At 47.6% G+C, this 16,204-nt stretch overlaps 1 protein-coding gene across 1 annotated transcript in view; it reads right to left on the reverse strand.

Moving 5' to 3' along the window:
- Positions 1-16,204, reverse strand: part of VPS13A (vacuolar protein sorting 13 homolog A) — a 226,128-nt gene that overhangs the window by 115,994 nt on the left and 93,930 nt on the right. Inside the window, exons 25-33 of the mRNA XM_044273845.1 lie at positions 13,557-13,738; positions 12,516-12,672; positions 12,350-12,429; positions 12,200-12,259; positions 11,675-11,849; positions 10,969-11,085; positions 1,740-1,843; positions 1,471-1,638; positions 1,082-1,389 (exon numbers count right to left, since the gene is read on the reverse strand). Of these exons, the coding sequence (XP_044129780.1) occupies positions 1,082-1,389; positions 1,471-1,638; positions 1,740-1,843; positions 10,969-11,085; positions 11,675-11,849; positions 12,200-12,259; positions 12,350-12,429; positions 12,516-12,672; positions 13,557-13,738 (1,351 nt within the window). The remainder of the gene's footprint in view (positions 1-1,081; positions 1,390-1,470; positions 1,639-1,739; positions 1,844-10,968; positions 11,086-11,674; positions 11,850-12,199; positions 12,260-12,349; positions 12,430-12,515; positions 12,673-13,556; positions 13,739-16,204) is intronic.

Raw genomic sequence — 16,204 nt, forward strand, 5'->3', positions numbered from 1 at the left:
CATCTGGTAATGGTCCATGGAGAGCACCGGAGGGAACTGGAACTATTGGTTCCTGGGCAATATGCCTGAGGCCCATGACATCATCGCAAACTCCTGTGCTGAGTCACAGGTGGTGTGATGACATCATCATGCTACCAGAGACCCGATGTAGAAGGTCACAATGACATTCGTGACCACTTATACCGTAACTCAAGATGCCGAGGCAGCAAGCTGGAAGATGCCTGGTGGGGGTGGTGGAGGCAACTACTGAGGGGTACTATATTTAGGGGCAATAAAATTAGGGGGGCCACAACCGGGGGGCACTTTATGTCAAGACCCCTCTACTGGGGGGCATTATACGTAAAGAGAACACTACTGGGGGGCATAATATGTAAAGAGGCCACTACTGGGGGGCATAATATGTAAAGAGGCCACTACTGGAGGACATTAGTAAAGAGGCCACTACTGGAGGACATTAGTAAAGAGGCCACTACTGGAGGACATTAGTAAAGAGGCCACTACTGGAGGACATTAGTAAAGAGGCCACTACTGATTGGCATATCTGAAGAGGGCTCTACTGGGTGACATTATATGTACATTGGGCATTATATCTACTGGGGCCTAAATGGGCATGATTACTAAATAGGGGCATAAAAGGAGGCATTAATACTAAATAGGTGTGTTCAATTATGCAGAAACAAGTTGTGGTCAGGAGACATCATCAGCGTGATCTGCGCAAGACTAAGAAAAAAAGGAAAGAAAACAAATCCATTCAGAGGAGACATCGCCTGTGAGTCACTGAGTGTGGGCCTAAATAGGATCATTAATGATTGTGTTTTGTTATGTGTATGATTTAACGCCAAAACCACAAACACTGCCGTCAGTCCGCAGGAAAATTGTCTTGCGTGAAACCAGTGACTGGTACTAAAAATGCTAAGGAACCCCTGAGTTATATGACAGATCCCTCAAATATGTAATTCCGTTTTTCCTTCCCCCATGAAGGAAATGTGTACTTAGCCTTACATGATCCAGTGTGGTAGTTACACAAGAAGCATGAACACAAATATGCAGCAGGGAAATATGAATTGTTTCATCTACAAACCTGTATAACTTGAGATCACTCAGTTTCACCATCATACAGTCAATCACAGGCGGAAGATTACTGCGAATTTTTGGCGCTACAATAGAAAAATGGTTCTTTATGTTGATGAGACCTAAATCTGCAACCAGTACATTTGTAGATGTAGATGACTGTGGCACAATCACAACAGGGGCTTTAATGTTAATGTCCAAGGCAAGTCGGAAACTGTGCTGGGCCATCTCTTTTACGCCACTGGCAGCTATTTCCGCGGCATGGACTGTGGCTTCAGTTAATGCTTCCTTAGCTGCCTGAAAGTTGTTTATGAAGGCCTACAAGAAATTAGACAAAACTGCTATCAACATACAATCACTTATGTAGAATAGTTCAAAAGAAAACCAAAGATGATTTACCAGAAGAGCTGAAACAAATTTGTTGACAAAGATGACTTGTATGCACCCCACTGTCAGGGTGATTGCACTGTCCACTATGTTCATATCACTGTAAGAAGCACCTTCAGTAGCACCAACGTAAGACACCATTTTAAAACTAAAGACTTCTTTTCCCGTAATGTAAACAGCCTGAAAAAGTTAAATTAAAGGACATATAAAGTGAGACAATATATGTAATTTTTTAACACCACATTGACAAATTTCACAACAAACCATTCAATCTCACATACCTTTTTATATCGGGCATCGCAATCAGAATCGAGGATGACAATATTTTTTAATTTTGCCAGCACATCCATTGATGTCTTCTTCATCACCACTTCGGAATCTAGTCCTATAATGAAAAGCTTGCGTAAGAAGCAAAGAAGAAATGTGACATGGTCCCTTTTATTTACTGTACAGGCAACTAGCACTAGGAAAAAGTAGGATAGAATAAGGAGCTTGTTTATAGTGTAGACTTCATATCAGACACTAGTGTAAAGCGGTCTATAATCAGATAGTTGATCAACTAGCAGAGGTGAACAGGAACGTTATTAGTGTGGAGGGAGAGAATTCATAACTTAAAGGGGTTGTCCAGGCTTTTTAATACTGATGACCTATCCTCAGGATAGGTCATCAATATGAGATCGGTAGGGGTCCGACACCCGGGACCCCCAACGATCAGCTGTAGGAGGAGACAATGGGCGCAGTGTGCATGTGTCGTCTCCCTTCTCTCTTCCTGTCCGCTGCTGTATGTCTATAGGATAATATTAAAAAGCTGAGATAACCTCTTTAAAGGGGTTGTCTCACTTCAGCTAGTGGCATTTATAACGTAGAGAAAGTTAATACAAGGCACTTACTAATGTACTTTGATTGTCCATATTGCCTCCTTTGCTGGCTGGTTTCATTTTTCCATCACATTATACACCGTTCCTTCCCAACAATCACTTGCTCATCAGTGGAAGTGACCGCTACATTTACATGCAGCGATCACCTCCGCATTATGGGGAGGAGCTATTGCTAATGCCATCGCGCAACCCTATAAAGAATCATTATTTGCCAGCAGCAGAGTGCCATTTAGATGGTAAGATCTGCTGCTGGCAAACAATGTTTTAGGTGACCACATGAACCAATTACTGGATGAATGAGCGTATTGAGAGTAATCGGTGACACTTTTAAGGCCTCATGTACATGACCATAGTTTTGGTCCGCATCTTTAGCAGATTGGATGCAGAGCCATTCATTTCAATGGGGCCCCGTAAAGTGCTGTCCGAATCCGTATTTCTTTTCCGCGGCACCCGCGAAAAAAATAGAACATGTCCTATTCTTGTCCATTTTGCAGACAAGAATAAACATTTGTAACATAGTGCAGGACCTGCAGAATGGAAAATGCATGATGTACAAGGCCAGTATACTGTGCAGACCCACAATTTACAGACCGCAAAAACGGATAGGGTCGTGTGCAGGAGGCCTAGTTATCATGGCTAACTAGGTTCTGACAAAAGATCGTTAGTGATGATATGCTCAATGCTCGTGCAGTGTAAAGGGGCCTTTAGAAACTACTAGAGTTCCCTAGAGCCACTTATCTCAAGGGAAACAAAGCACAAAATAGGAATAAAACTTCTTGATCTCATTTCCTTACCAAGGATACAGGCTGCCCCCCATAGACACTGGAGTTGTGTCCGCTAAAAACATTTACAATCAGCAGCCAACATTTATAGAATTCCACCCTGGAGACTCCAATATCTTGTATGTAACTATAAGCATTTCGCTGCATTAAAGGGAATCTGTCACCAGTTTTATTGTGTCCTAACTAAGAGCAACATAAACTACTACAGATCCCTTAGCTAAATGCTGGGTCACTTTCTTTAACTGACTCAGCCATTCTGCTAAACTCTTGTACTGAACAGCTCCAGCACATGCCAATGAATCCCCATATTCATGAGCTCACTGTTCTCCCCGCCCACCTGTTGCTGATTCATATGGAAAAAAAAAAACATGTCAATCAGCAGCAGGTGGACAGGGAGAGCAGGGGGGCTCATGAATATGGGGATTCATTGGCATGCGCTGGAGCTGTTAGAACCTAGCAGCAGACTGGTGACTGATCCCTTTAACCCTCACAAGCACCTGGCCAATTTTGGCATTTGTTTATCCCCGCCATCCAAGAGCCATAACTTATTTTATTTTTCAGACTACAAGCCATATGCATACTTTTTAATGTATTTATTCATTTAATGTTCCATATTTTAAAAACAAACACAGTTTTGTGATTGTTTTGGGGGTTTTGTTCTTACGGGGTTGAATGGGCAGGTCAATACAGTAATAGAAGTTTCAATTTGGCTCTTTGCTTACTTTTTATTACATTTTTTATTTCAGAAGTGACCCGATCAAAAACTGGAATTCTTTCACATTGGCGATACCAGCAAGGCTACTTTCAACATTAGCGGGTTTCTTTTCGGGCATAGAGTTCCGTCACAGGGGCTCTATACCGGAAAATAACTGATCAGGCATATCCCCATGCATTATGAATGGAGAGCATTCTGTTCAGGATGCATCAGGTTGTCTTCAGTTTAGTCATTTTGACTGATCAGGCAAAAGAGAAAACCGTAGCATGCTACGGTTTTATCTGCGGCGAAAAAAACTGAAGACTTGCCATAGGAATGCAGGATCCGTCCTTCCGGTCTGCGCATGCACAGGCCTTTAAAAAATGAGGAAAAGAAAACCGATCCGTTTTACCTGATGACACCGGAAAACTGATCCAGTATTGCAATGCATTTTTCTGACTGATCACGCATTTTTCTGACTGATCCGGACCCTGATCAGTCATAAAAAATGACATCCGTTTGCATACAGTTTGCCTGATCAGGCAGTCAGTTCAGGCAACAGAACTGCCTGCCGGAATCAAACAACGCAAATGTGAAAGTGCCCTTATGCTTATTTTTTATATGATAAATGGGAAAACGTGTTTCTTTTGAAATAAGGAGATTTTTGTATAACTTACCAGTTAAATCTCTTTCTCGCTCTTCCTTGGGGGACACAGACCTTGGGTATAGCTCAGCTCCCTAGGAGGCGTGACACTAAGTAAAACTGTTAAGCCCCTCCTCCATCAGCTATACCCTCAGCCTGGAGATAGAGGCTACCAGTTGCGTGTCCAAGTAGTGAAAGGATAACAACCAATAACGGAAACAACCAGCCAGCAACCCAACGGGGCGCCAGACCATAACCCTGTAACCAAACACAGAAGGGTGGGTGCTGTGTCCCCCAAGGAAGAGCGAGAAAGAGATTTAACTGGTAAGTTATACAAAAATCTCCTTTTCTCGCCCATTTTCCTTGGGGGACACAGACCTTGGGACGTTCAAGAGCAGTCCAAGAAGGGAGGGACCACAAACCCAAGGCGGACCACCAGAGCATCAGGAAACCGCTGCCTGCAAAACCAGGCGGCCCAACGCAGCATCCGCTGATGCATGCGTATGCACCCTATAGAACTTTGTGAAAGTGTGCAGAGAGGACCAAGTGGCTGCTTTGCACAACTGTTCAGCCGAGGCCCGATGCCTCTGCGCCCAGGAAGCTCCGACTGCTCTGGTGGAATGAGCAGTGACGCCAAAAGGCGGAGGTCTGCCCTTGGCTCGATAAGCCTCAGACACCGCCAGTTTAATGAAACGGGCAATAGCCACCTTGGAGACCGCCAACCCTTTGCGCGAACCCTCCGGAACCACAAACAGGGAGTCCGTGCGCCGAAAGGACCCGGTGACCTCCAAGTAAATCCTCAACGCCCTGACCACATCCAGACGGTGCAGTTCCCGTTCTCTGGGGTGGGAAGGAGAGGGACAGAGCGACGGAAGGACGATGTCCTCATTGATGTGAAAGGCGGAGACCACCTTTGGCAGGAAAGTCGGGACAGGCCGAAGCACAACCTTATCCTGGTGGAAGATCAGGAAAGGTTCGGAGCAAGAAAGAGCCGCTAACTCCGACACCCGTCGGAGAGACGTGACGGCCACAAGAAAGATGACCTTGCAGGACAGAAGGCGAAGGGAGACCTCCCGTAAAGGCTCGAAGGGGGCCGATTGGAGCGCCGAGAGCACCACATTCAGGTCCCAGGAAGGAACTGGAGGGCGGTACGGCGGAACAGAGTGAGCCACCCCTTGTAAAAAGGTCTTAATTGGCCCTAGAGGGGCCAGGGGACGCTGGAGAAGAATAGACAGCGCCGAAATCTGACCCTTCAGAGAACTGAGGCACAGCCCCAGGTCCAGACCCGACTGGAGGAAGGACAGGATTGTGGGAAGAGAAAACCGGAGAGGTGGGATGCTCCGCGACTCACAGAACCCCAGATAGGACCTCCAAACCCGATAGTAGATCCTAGAGGATACGGGCTTACGAGCCCGGATCATGGTGCGGACTACGTCCGCGGAGAAACCCCGTCGCGTTAAGACGGCGGTCTCAATAGCCACGCCGTCAAACGTAGCGAGCCTAAATGCTCGTGGAAGATCGGTCCCTGAGAGAGAAGGTCTTCCCTGGAGGGCAGTGGCCACGGTGCGTCTGCCAACAGCAACATTAGGTCGGCGTACCAAGACCGGCGGGGCCAATCCGGGGCGATTAGAATCGCGGGGACGCCCTCTGCCGCGATCCTCCGAAGAACCCGTGGCAGGAGGGGAAAAGGAGGAAAGACGTACAGAAGGGAGAATTCGCGCCACGGAAGGACGAGCGCGTCGGCGCCGTATGCCTTCGGGTCCCGTGCCCTGGCCAGGTATAGGGGGACCTTGTGGTTGAATTTGGAGGCCATGAGGTCCACGTCGGGGCGACCCCAGCGAAGACAAAGGGCTTCGAACACCTCTGGGTGCAGGGACCATTCTCCCGGGTCGATGGTGGACCGGCTGAGGAAATCCGCCGCCCAGTTGTCCACCCCCGGGATGTAAATCGCAGATAAGGCCGGCACGTGCGTCTCCGCCCAGAGGAGAATGAGGGTCACCTCTTGCATCGCTGCAGCGCTGCGAGTGCCTCCCTGATGGTTTATGTATGCCACAGCCGTGGCATTGTCCGATTGGATCCGAACAGGGTGGCCCCTCAGCAGATGGGTCCAGTGTCTGAGGGACAGAAGAATCGCCCTCAGTTCCAGAATATTGATTGGAAGTCTGGACTCCGATAGAGACCAAACGCCCTGGACGGACCGGGGAGGGAAAACCCCCCCCCCCCACCCCCGTAAGCTGGCATCTGTGGTAATCACCAGCCAGTTCAGTGGAAGGAAGGACTTCCCCCTTAGAGGGATATGCAACCACCAGCCGAGGGAAGCTCGAGCCAGGGGAGGCAGAAGAAAGGTCCTGTCCAGACTCCTCAGTGATTTGTCCCAGGCCGACAGAATTGCCCTCTGAAAGGTGCGGAAATCCGGAATTATGCGAACGGCACCGCTTCGAAACAGGCAACCATCTTTCCCAACAACCGCATGCTGGATCTGAGGGAAGGGCGGTGATGACGGAGGAGACTGCGAACCGACCCGCGAAGGGCCAGACGCTTGTCCGACGGAAGGCGGACCTCCGCCAACTCTGTATCCAGGAGCATCCCCAGGAAGATCAGCCGTCTGGAGGGGGTAAGGGAAGATTTGGGGTGGTTGATAATCCAACCGAACCGCGTCAGGGTCTCCAGAGTGAGTTCCACACTGCGGGATGTCTGAGAGAAGGAGGGTGCCTTGACCAGGATGTCGTCCAAGTATGGGAGAAGAAAAACACTTCTTGAACGTAGAAGGGCCAAGACAGGGGCCAGGACCTTGGTGAACACTCGAGGAGCAGTCGCCAGACCAAAGGGAAGGGCGACGAATTGGAAGTGATCGTCCCCCACCGCAAAGCGCAGGAAGCGGTGATGACATGGAGCAACCGGAACGTGGAGGTATGCATCCTGAATGTCGATTGAGGCCATGAAATCCCCTCTTTCCAGGGAGGCCACTGCGGACCTGAGAGACTCCATCCGGAATCTCTGCAGTCGGAGAAAACGGTTCAGGCGTTTTAGGTCCAAGATCGGACGCACTGAGCCTTCCTTCTTGGGAACCACAAAGAGGTTCGAGTAGAACCCCCTGAACCTTTCCGTCGGAGGCACGGGGGCGACGACACCCTTGTCCATTAGAGAGTGAATGGCCGCGAAGAAGGCGGCCACTCGTACGGGATCTCGCGGAGGACGGGATCGGAAGAAACGGTCTGGCGGAATGGACGCAAATTCGATTTTGTATCCGCAAGATACAATCTCGAGCGCCCATGCGTCTGAGATGTGGGCCCGCCATACGTTCCTGAATAGGAGAAGGCGGCCCCCCACCCGGGTGGGTGGGGGCGCACCTTCAGGCAGAGGGCTGCTGGCCTGTGGGAGCCCGTGCAGGCTGGGACTTGCGCCAGGTAGGTTGCGTCCGAAAAAACGGCTTCTTGCGTCTATCCTGGGCTGGGCCAGAGGAAGAAGAACTGGCCGCGGGTCTAGACGAAAACGGGACGAACCAGCGCGACCACGGGGGGCGCCCATTGGCCTGGACTGGGGGAGGTGAGTACTCTTCCCACCCGTGGCCTCTGATATAAGTTCGTCCAGACGGGTTCCGAACAGGCGGGAACCCGTGAATGGTAGGCCGGCCAAAGAGCGTTTGGAAGCGGCGTCCGCCGCCCAAACCTTCAGCCAGAGTTCCCTCCTGACAGAAACTGCCAGGGCAGAGGAACGGGCAATGAGGGCACCCGCATCAAGGGAGGCCTCACAGACGAATTTTCCGGCCTGAACAATTAGTTGGGCTAAGGAACGGAGGTCCTGAACAGGGACGTCCGACCCTAACTCCCGTTCCAGTTGCAAACCCCATTCAGAGACCGCTTTGCCAACCCAGGCGGAGGCAAAGACCGGTCTAAGGGCCGAACCAGAGGCAGTAAATATGGCCTTGGAGAGGGATTCCGTACGACGGTCCTCAACAGACTGGAGGGAAGATCCGTCCTGTACAGGAATAGTAGTGCTTTTGGACAGGCGAGCCACGGGAGGATCAACCTTAGGCGGGGATGTCCACGTGGTCACAGAATCCGCTGGAAAGGGATAACAAATGTCCAGCTTTTTGGGTGTAATAAAGCGGACGTTAGGCCGAGTCCAAGCCTTGGATACCACAGAAGAAAAATCAGCGTGTATGGGAAAAACCTTGGAGGCCTGTTTGGGGCGGAGAAAGGACACGCCGGCCTGTTCAGAGCTGGGGGGGTCATCGTGTAGCTGAAAGGTATCACGGATGCTAGTGACAAGATGCCCCACCGCGGACGCCAATTTGGACGGAAGCTCTGAGTCCATGTCCACGTCCGAATCCGCCAGTTCTCCCTCAGAAAGCGTATCCCTTTGAGAGGATAGACTTGACTGAGCTCGCACGCATGGCGGAGAGAGCGAAGCATCTGGAGAAGATGTGCGCTCAACCCTTGAACGTTTCTGAGTATGCCGGGCCCTGGAAGATTCGCTGGGAGGCAGGGAACCAGTGGGGGCGGCAGAAACGGTAGTCCCAGCGGGTGCGACAGGGATTGTGGCAGCCTGCGGGAGAGGCGGTCTATCCACGAGACGGCCCACTACGTGTGTAAGGCTTTCCACCGCCTGAGACAGAGACCTAGCCCAGTCAGGGGGTTCAGAGGCACCGGGGGGCGCAGCGGGAAGCGGGCCCTGCACCGGGGCCTGACATGCAAGGCAATGCGGCTCAGATTGCCCACGCGGAAAAAGTTCCTTACAGGCGGTACAGGCATGGTACCAGGGTTTGGGGGCACCTGTGGGATCTGACATGCTGAAGTGTGGTTGTACTCTAATATAGAGACCACAAAGGGTTATAGCAGCTATGACCAGGAGGGTTAGGAGAGGGTTAACTGTCCTACCAGTGCCTCAGAAGAACGTCAGGAGATGGCCCAGATCAGCAGCAGCAGAGAAGCAGTGAACAGCAGTGAGCAGCAGTGAGCAGCAGAGAGCGCCCACAGAAGCCGAGCGATGTACACAGGAGGTTAGAGTCCCCCACCGTGTCCCAGCTTCCTGTCAGGAGTGAGGAAGCGCGGGAAACCTCAGCAGAAAGCGCGGGGAACAAGCTCCGCCCCCTCCAGCGCTTGAAATGTCTCCTGTGAAGGAGAACGTAGCTCCGCCCCCAAAATGACGCGCGGAAGCCCCGCCCCCTGCCGGGACCGCTAAGCCCCGCCCCCTGCCGGGACCGCTAAGCCCCGCCCCCCGTTCTCGGCGGGAAGGGGCAGAGAGAGAAGAGAAAAATGGAGTCAGCCCCGAATGAGGGGGAGGGGGAGGGGGGGGGGAGAAAGATAGCAGCGTGGGGGGGAAAAGCGTGGGGGTGCTGAGGATGCTGCTGTGCTGCATTGTCCTGCAGATGAGCGCTCAGAATGAGCGACCACGGGTGCCCCCCTTACCCAGAGGGGTAGATGCTGCAGATAGGGACGGGGTATGGGCTGGAATAGCCATCTCACCGTGCGACGTCTTCACCCTCAGTCCTTTCCAGCAGGGTCGCCCCTTCAGCCACTGGCACCGCAGTGGCAGGAAGCTGGAAGAGGGGCTTGGCGTGCGGGCGACCCCCTAGCTGGCGGGATGTAGGGGAGCCATTGCTGCCCAGATCCTCCTATTGCTTCTGTGGGGGAGGCAGCAGTGCAGATAAGTTGGCACTGGCGCAGCTCAACCCCGGGAGAGCAGAGAGGTCAAATGCGTCTCTGGTATCCCTAGGAAAAAATAAAATAACAAAATTAGAAGAAAAAGTAAAAATAACAAGGAGAAAACAGCCCTGCAGTAGCAGGGAGTGTCTTGCCTCCTTGGACACTAAGCTAAAACTGGCAGCCTCTATCTCCAGGCTGAGGGTATAGCTGATGGAGGAGGGGCTTAACAGTTTTACTTAGTGTCACGCCTCCTAGGGAGCTGAGCTATACCCAAGGTCTGTGTCCCCCAAGGAAAATGGGCGAGAAATTAATATTTGTGGGTATTTTGAATGAATTTTTAAAAGTTCACTGAGGTTAATATAATCACTAAGCAAGTTAATCAATTATGCGATCTAAAAAACTAAACAAAAAAAAAAACGGGGAGAATTATCAAAATGCTGTAAAGAAATAAACAAACTTTGTTGCCCATTGCAACCAATCAGATTTCACTTTTCACTTTCCAAAGCTCTTACAAACGTAAGGTGGAATCTGATTTGTTCCTGTGGGCAACTATGCCAGTTTTCCTTTACAACAGTTTTTATAAATCTCCCCCAGTCTCTGAGCACTGTATGAGTTTGTGTGCATGCCTAAACAGCTACAGATGGTTCATAGCTGCTCTGTAGCAAAAAGGAACTTCATCAGCATAACCTGTAATAAAAGGGTAGTTTGCTGTTAAGGGGCAAATTCTCTATTATTCAGCAAATCTCAGTGAATAAGAATATTATCTCTTTTCACTTGCATTGCTTATTCAAAACTTCAGAGTTATATTCTTTATGGCATTGGTACACACCTCTGCAATGTACATAAAATAAATTGGAAACTTTACCTTCAATACTTATTTCCGAAATTCTACATTCCCGTTCTTGAATGAAAACACGAAGGCATGCCAATTGCGCACGTACATGTAGGCTTATGACGTCATCATATTTAGATTTTTTAAGTGCTGGAATAGATATAAATAATATAATAAAATAGGACAGTGTAAGTACTAACATGCCATATCATGAAATCAACATCAATTAAAATAAAAGATGAGACTTCAACTTTAAATTAATGATGTATTCAATGTCAAAAACAGCACTTTAATAGGACCCCTTGTTAAAGTCCCCCATCGTCATGCTCATGAAGCAGAGCCAACTTCATGAGAAATAATTATAAGATGTACACTTAAAATGTAAACCATAAAACACATTTAAAGTAAGAATCCCATTGGGTAGGGGGTTTGAATTTATTGACTTTTTTGCTACTTTTTAAAATGTCTCAATGATAAATCTGGAGTGAAACTAATTAACATAGCTAACCACACCCACTTTTCCACCAATATTTAAAAACTGCAAGTGGGCCAAAAAGTCGCAACCAACCGCCACGCCATCTCCCATTTTGCGACTTTTTGAAGGCAGAATTCTGGAGTGAAGGCATGATAAATCTGAGATTTTGTGTTAAAGAAGCAAATATATTCAGAGTTCCCCTTGAACGCAGATCGATCTTTACTTGATTACAGTTAGATATTCATGGGCCAAGCCAAGCCTTACTTAGTTTCTTTCTTGGTCCCTCCCTTTTTTCCTCTTCATCTTCTTCCTCAACTACTTCTTGGACTGGCTGCTCAGGTTCCTTTTTTTCAGACTGAGGCATAAGGTTGGTCACAAAGCTCATAGTATTCAAAAGAGCCTCAGTGTGGAGATGAACATCCAAAGACGAAAAGTTCACCTAGTACAAAAAATAAAAATAAATCAGCATGTGTAGCATTTGTCACAAATGGCAAGGCGTGCAAATTCCTTAAAACAATAGTTGATTGTATATGTTTTACATCTTAAAAGCAACGTTCTAACAAAAAGGGCTCTCTGTCACAAGCTCCCGCCAAAAAGTACGTATTAAGGAGGAAGACATAGATTCTAGCCGAAGCAAGAATTGGTCCAAAGGGTGGACTGGTTTTAGCTTTGGCTAGCATCTGTGAGACAGGGCCCTATTCTTGACATAGGAACTCCACCTAGCCATAACTGTCAACATGGGACCACTCAATCATTAAGATATTAAAATAATATCTGGTGAAAACATACCTGTATTAATTGTTCAATATTTTTGTATGTTGTCTTGAATTCTGGACCATTAACATCTGCCTAAATATGTATAATATTAAACATTAGTAAAACTGGAAAAATGTTAATCTGTAAAGATTTGTGAAATACATAACAGATTTTTCCCCAGACCTTGATATATTCCATGATTAAAAGATCATCTGTGGTATTATCCAGAGTTGTGATAAGATAAACAGGTTTCTCTTCATCATCTTAAATGAGGGGAGAAAAAGACAAGAACGTTAATATTCGATTTTTTTTATCAAACTGAGAAATCCAACAATCAGTAAGACTTTACCTGTATATTGGGGGCACTTTAAAGAGATCTCTCTTAGAAACGCATTTGCAGACATATCAAATGTTCGAACATTTAGCTCTGTGCCAAGCCCCAAAATCTCCATTTGCAAGACAGTGGTCTCGGTATCTTCAGACAGGCTACACAGCTGCAGAACTACCTGGTAAACATATTAACAAGGATTGTATAACCTGCAGTGATGTTAACCGAGATGAAACAATTTCAATGGCCCATAGAGAAGGGCAACTAGGTCAGTAAGCAACAAGGTATCTAACAGCAGCTTATTTCCATGGGTTTATTGAAATAAACTTGCACATTTAGAAATCCATGCTTGTGTGAGCAATCTGAGCTTACTCTTTAGGCTACTTTCTCACTTGCACTGTTGTTTTCCAGTATTGAGATCTGGCAGAGGAAAAAAAACGTTTCCGTTTAGTCCTCATGAATTCTGAATGGTAAGAGATCTGTTCAGGATGCATCAGGATGTCTTCTGTTCCGTCAGCATTCTGTTTTATGACCACTGCAGGCTGCGGTTTTGTGTCAAGTCATAAAAATGAAAAAAACTAAACAAAAAAACAGATCCATCACTGAAAACAATGTAAGTCAACGGTGATGGATCCATTTTTTAAGAGCCTAAAAAAACGGATGTGTCACCCATTGACTTTCAATGTATTTAGTAGATGTGCAAAATCAAAATGGATCCGTTTAATTCTGGATCCTCTGCCAGATCTCAATACCGGAATTAACGCAAGTGTGAAAGTAGCCAAACTATACAGAGAAACATTACATATATATATATATATATATATATATATATATATATCTCACAAAGTAACTAATGGCTGTAAACATAATGGTTCGACATATTTTTTTTTTGTGGGATGTTGAAAACTGACCTGTGGCCGAGATGCCAACCACATTGCTACTTTCAATTTACAAAGGGCATCAATGAGGGCAGCTACTGCACTACATTTTTGACTTGCATTTTATAGATCTCTTCCAGAATTCAAAACTATGAATTTTGATATTTTTCAATTTTGGACTTACAACTGGTATCTCAAATCTCATCTGAAACTCTGTCAGGTTTTTTAGAGTTTCTTGCTTTGCCAGTTTCTTCCTTCTCGTGATGTTGACCTTAGTCAGTGAGCCATTAGAGACGTCAAAGAAAGGCATATCTTCAACAGGACTGGTAGGGGCATCATAAAATTCATCAGATTCCGATTCTAAATCTGCAAATGAAGGAAAAAAAAAAATCTTTAGGTACTTTCACACTAGCGTTTTTCTTTTCCGGCATTGAGTTCCATCCTAGGGGCTCAATACTGGAAAAAAAACTGATCAGTTTCATCCTAATGCATTTTGAATGGAGAGCATTCCGTTCAGGATGCATCAGTTCAGTCCCTCTTACGTTTTTTGGCCGGAGAAAATACTGCAGCATGCCGCAGTTTTCTCTCCGACCAAAAACCCTGACCACTTGCCGGAATGCCAGATATGGCATTAATTTCCATTGAAATGTATTAATGCCGGATTCGGTACTAAGCGTTCCAAAAAAACGGATCTGGTTCTTCCGATCTGCGCATGCGCAGACCTTTAAAAATTAGGAAAAAATAAATACATATCAAAGACGGATCCGATATTGCAATGCATGTGTCAGACATATCCGCATCCGGATCCGTCTCACAAAGGCATCCAAATTGCCAGATCCGGCAAGCAGTTCCAGCGACGGAACAGACTGCCGGAATCCTCTGCCACAAGTGTGAAAGTACCTTTATTAAGAGCAAAATATTACACTTTGTGTGGCACATATTTATTGGTATGCTTGTCTAACTAAAATCACTTGTATGAATGTGGAAATATAATTGTAGCTGCACACGTATTTATTACTGGGATAGACAATAATGTTCACTGAAAAACATATTTACACAATTTTCAGCTATGTAACACCCTGATATACTCACACTGTTAATAAAGTACATTTAAAAGAAGCCTACCAGGAGATTCAGGCTACCCAGACTATGGGCAATACGAAATCTCGCTCATTACAGTCAGCTATGTTTTACTCTTTTGGGTGAATGGTCATGCTCTCATGTCTCATTTTTCAATTAAACATGGTCTACCGCTGGAGACAGTGATAGGTTGCAGTGGTGACATGCCATAAACAGGCACGTCACTGTTGCTGTGTGGTGGTAGAACTGGACCAGCGCCACAGATAGCAGTGCTGGAGAAACAAGGGAGTGTAACATGTTTTGTTATTGTGTCATTTTAGGGCTTGTTCAAGATTTTTAAATATCTGAACAATCCCTTTAACATAAACCATGGAGCCGTTTTCACATGGTGTTTTACTGCACACAATATTTTAACTCCATTAAAAGAAGGCAGGAGCACTGTTGATTTCTTTTATTTTGTATGTATCTCTACCTGCGCATGAGAGTATAATAAAAAACGAGATTTTTGTATAACTTACCAGTAAAATCTCTTTCTCGCTCTTTCCTTGGGGGACACAGAAGACCTTGGGTATAGCTCATCTCCATAGGAGGCGTGACACTAAGTGAAAACTGTTAAGCCCCTCCTCCACAGCTATACCCTCAGCCTGGAGAGAGAGGCTGCCAGTTGCGTGTCCAAGTAGTGAAAAAAAGGCAAAGTCCAAAAGTGGAACCAACAAGCCAACTACCCAACGGGTAAAACAACTCGGAAACCGTGTAGAGAAAAAACAAAGAATAGGTGGGTGCTGTGTCCCCCAAGGAAAGAGCGAGAAAGAGATTTTACTGGTAAGTTATACAAAAATCTCGTTTTCTCGCCCAGTTTCCTTGGGGGACACAGAAGACCTTGGGACGTTCAAAAGCAGTCCAAAAGGGGGAGGGACCACAGCACCAAGGCGAAGCACCCGAAGGCATCAAGAAACCGCCGCCCGCAGACCAGGCGGCCCAAGGCAGCATCTGCCGAAGCCAGAGTATGCACCCTGTAGAACGCTGTAAGGCAGACCAGTGACCGCTGCGCACAGACGCATGGCCGAAGCCAAATGCCACCGGCCCAGGAGGCACCGACCGCTCTGGTGAAATGAACGGTGACACCAAAAGCAGAACCCTGCCCTTGGTGCGGTAACCACAGCAATAACCACTGTGAGAAAGCGGAGGAAGGCGGAGGAAAGCCACCCCGGAGGCCACCAACCCGTTGCGCGGACCTCCTGGAAAACCAAGAGACCGAACGTCGACAAGAGTCGGAGATCTCCAAGTAAAAACCGCAAGGCCCAAACAACTCCCAAATCGGTGAAGTGTCCGTTCCCGGGGGTGGGAAGGGGAGGACGAAAGCCCTGTTAAAATGGAAGACAAACACCACCTTCAGAAGGAAGGAAGAGACAGGATGGAGAACAGCCCTGTCCCGAGGAAAGAGAAGGCTCGGAACAAGAAGGGCCGCCACCCAGGCACCCGCCAGAGACACGACGGCTACGGAAACATAACCGTACAGGACAGAAGGAGTAGAGAGAACTTCTGTAACGGCTCCAAGGGAAAGATTGGAGCGCCAAAAGCCCAGTATGCAATGCCCAGGGCGGTACCCAGGGGCAGTACGAGGGAACCCCAAAGCCGCTCCACGGAAAAGGGTCCTGACAGGCCCAGAGGGCCGGGGAACGCCGAAAGGGGAAGGACAGCGCTGACACTTGACACTTCAAGCAACAGAGTCCCAGTCCCAGATCCAGGTCG

This window comes from Bufo gargarizans, chromosome 1 (assembly GCF_014858855.1).
Source record: "Bufo gargarizans isolate SCDJY-AF-19 chromosome 1, ASM1485885v1, whole genome shotgun sequence".
NCBI classification, from domain to species: domain Eukaryota; kingdom Metazoa; phylum Chordata; class Amphibia; order Anura; family Bufonidae; genus Bufo; species Bufo gargarizans.